Raw genomic sequence first — 3543 nt, 5'->3', positions numbered from 1 at the left:
TTCAATTGTGCTGTTTGGTCGGTGACGAAGATGCTGGAGAGGTAAGTAATCTTATATCTTATTATATATTATAGAGTCAAGTTTATGCGTTTCTCAAACGGTGTCGTCTCAGTGGGACGTCATTTTCAAAGCTGTTGTTCTGTTGTTGATAATTCAATTCAATTCAATTCAATTCAATTAATAAAAATATTATTATTAATGAATACTCGACATGGCTTCACATGAAAACTTATAACTGGTGATTTCTTTTGACTTTTGTGGGCTTAACTGCTTAACATAACATCTTAATAACATGCATAATGTATACCATAGAAAATATACGGTTTTTAATATATGCTTACATAATATTGGTAAGTTTGAAGTGGACCCCATTTATCAAAAGAGACAAGTCGTTAAGATGATGGGGAAACATCTTAAGAGTATTGCGTTTTTATCTTTTGACTTTACGAGTGTTGCGTTTTGACCGTTTAGAATAAGAGTATTCCGAAATAATAATTTATTCGATATTTCCACGATTTTCAAAAATGTTTTTTCTTTAATATTCGTCCGATCGTCCTTCAGCCGGTTTTCTCAAAAGTATTTAAAAAGGATTAACAATTAGTAGCTAAATAACACCAACCGAATGTGTCAAATCCGCAAATACAAATACACCATCGGGACCATCCCAAAATTCAACTTAAAACGGTTCAATAAACAAGTGAATTAACGAAATACATTACTAACATAGTTTAGATAAACTACTGTATTTTAGGGCAGAAGTTGATTCAATGGTGATGGTTGTGACGTTCAAGTTTTCTAAGTTCTGCAATCTCAGTTAAGATAAACTATCTAACATTAGGTTTTATGGTATGCTCATATACCAATACCAGCTTAGTTCTGAAATTTATGTTATATCAATGAAAAGTGAAAACAACTGCATAACTGAAAACAGGATAAACCAATTGGCCAAAATGAAAACATCAAGAACACTAAATCTAAAAACCAATACAGCATGCAACACAATCATTCAAAACTCCAAACAAAAATACCCAATCCCACAAGCCACTCAACACACACAATCACTTCAACATGATTTGACTTAATCAAAGATATATCTTAACGTCGATACCATTATCAATAAGCGATTGAACAACCGCTCTAATTTTACCTTCAAACTTATCCCTTTCTCTAGGCGTATAAGAAGCTGTGTACACATCGGCTTCTCTCGCCCGGTCAGACAATATCTTCCCAATAGCCAAACAAGCGGGAATATCAGATCGAGATTTAAGTGCTGCTTTAATATCTTTTGAGTTTGTTCCAGCAACTGCTACTTGTTTGCTTGTTACCCTGTGAGTAAGTGAAGCTGAAACGAATCGTTTTGAGATGAAAACATCCAGTGTGAATGGCTCCATGTACGCTATTGTTCGTTGTTTGAATGATATGTGTTTGTTTGGATTCTTTGATTTCTTTTCCTTTTGGTAAGTGTACGGACGACTATTATCATCATCCAAGAAATCTTCTACTCCAAAAAAACTTCTTGGTCCAGAACGTGCCTGCAAATCAGTTCTTTGTTACTGTTTGTGTAATTAAAAAAGATTCCAAGCTAATATTCTTAACTTTACAGGTCGATTTGGGTTAGGCTTTATCTCTAACGAGTAGGCTTGTATGCTAACCGAATATTCAGTGAACTGTTCGTGACCCGATCGGCAAAATGTTTGTTTATGTTCGTTTAATTAAAAAATGAACACACGCACACCAATAATGTTTGTTCATTCAGTTAAAGAACGAACATAAACACGTGTTTGGTTCGTTCATTTATGTTTGTAAACGTTCGTTCACGCTCATTATTTAAATTCGTTTATGTTCATTAGTTTAAATTTGTTCAAGATCTTTTACATAATTACATTTGTTTTTATATTTTTCAAATATTTATAAGGCCATTACAAATTTGTCAGGGTATGTAATTAAAATATCACACAATACAATTTAGCATAGTTTTATTAACTTTTTAGGCACAACAATTTGATGTTCACATTACTTTTGATCGGTTTTTGCTCAGCTATGTTCGTTTAGTCATGTCTGTTCATTTACGCTTATTAACCGAACGAACAAACAAACATGAACACCTTCACTTTCCTAATTAACGAACACGAGCATAAAAACTCCGTCTGTTTATGGTTGTGTTCATGTTCGATTAGCCCGTTTACAATCCTACTAATGAGTCAAGAATCGCCCAAAGTGCAGTTATAATCTATAAAAACTCCTAAATCATTTTAAGCAAAACACAGATTATTACCGACATAATACAAAATTTATAACCATATCTTGATACAATTGTGATGTATGACTCATGATGAACAAAGTTTTTAAATCAACCAACCCAACCCGATCCGTTTCAATCCATTCCAAAAGTTTGAACCTCTAGTATGTGTGCCATTCCAATATTTCCAAGAATTTAACTTTAATCAACAAAATCTACAATTAATAAAAGATCAAACCGGATGATACCTGAACAGTGTGAATATGTCTGGCAATAGCCTGTATACATAGTTTGGTCTTGAGCATAGATGACACAGAACATGCTTGTTTAAACATGATGATGATATCTACAAACAATTTACAAGTAAATAACTTAAATTGTTAGGGTAAGTACATCAAATGATAGCAATCATTGATGATAATTAAACAAGCAATTGAAATATATCATGGATGAACAGCAGACTGTGAATCAATAAGCAATTTATTTCAATAATTACTCAAACCCTAGAAATCGCCTTAACTATCAAAGTTCATCATTTCATTTGGTTTGATTTTAGTGTTCTACATAAACCCTAAACCATGACCCGTATTTGAGATGACAAACCGAAACCCAAAAAGAATCCAGACCTGGACCGGGTATTTTTGGAAAGTTTTGTGGGTATTGATTGGACCGGTATGATAGTAGGAAATACCCGGCCCAATCATTTTTCCTTTCTAATTTTTTACAAGCATGTGATATCTTTATTAATTTGTTTTAGCCGTTTGTAAATATTAAAACTAAGTTGTTTTTACTTGTATCGGATTGGGCTAAAAAATGGTATAACCGGTTGAAATGAGAGGTTCAACCGGTCGAATAGTTTACCTTATAATTGTCTATAAATGTAACTCCAATCCAAAAATAAACTGAAACTAAATGATTCATATAACAAAAAATAATCTAAAAGTTAATCCATATTGAAAAATAATGCAAAAGCACTCAATTTAAAAAAAATAGTCTTAAAGTTTACACGTTTGAATGTTAAATGTTGAATTAAAAGTAATTTTGAAAAAATATAGACTGCAAATATCATAAATTTCTCGGGCTTAAAACCAGTTTGCGGTTAAAACCAGTATTTAAGACAAAAACCGCCGGTACGATATTATAGCAAACCGGTCAAAAATACCGGACTCAAAATACTGGCTACTATGAGAAATCGGGTTTAACCGGTTCAATCGGCCGGTTTGAACCGGTTTTTAAAACACTGGTCTTTTCATAACGTATCACGACTACGTAGCTTAAGGAAACTAAAAGAAATCGGATGACTA

The 3543-nt window shown here is 32.8% G+C and overlaps 1 protein-coding gene across 1 annotated transcript; it reads right to left on the bottom strand.

Moving 5' to 3' along the window:
- Positions 1–931: 931 nt before the first annotated feature.
- Positions 932–2616, bottom strand: LOC143611652 (uncharacterized). The gene is made up of 2 exons (XM_077085829.1): positions 2488–2616; positions 932–1532 (listed from the first exon to the last, which is right to left on the bottom strand). The coding sequence occupies exons 1-2, from the start codon at positions 2572–2574 to the stop codon at positions 1083–1085; spliced, it is 537 nt and encodes a 178-aa protein (XP_076941944.1). The 5' UTR covers positions 2575–2616; the 3' UTR covers positions 932–1082.
- Positions 2617–3543: the final 927 nt, after the last annotated feature.

The sequence above is a fragment of the Bidens hawaiensis genome, unplaced genomic scaffold, assembly GCF_021521415.1.
Source record: "Bidens hawaiensis isolate Kalapana, Puna unplaced genomic scaffold, B.hawaiensis_p1.1 tig00031818_1, whole genome shotgun sequence".
NCBI classification, from domain to species: Eukaryota; Viridiplantae; Streptophyta; class Magnoliopsida; order Asterales; family Asteraceae; genus Bidens; species Bidens hawaiensis.
This window is presented reverse-complemented; position numbering and strand designations above follow the sequence as displayed.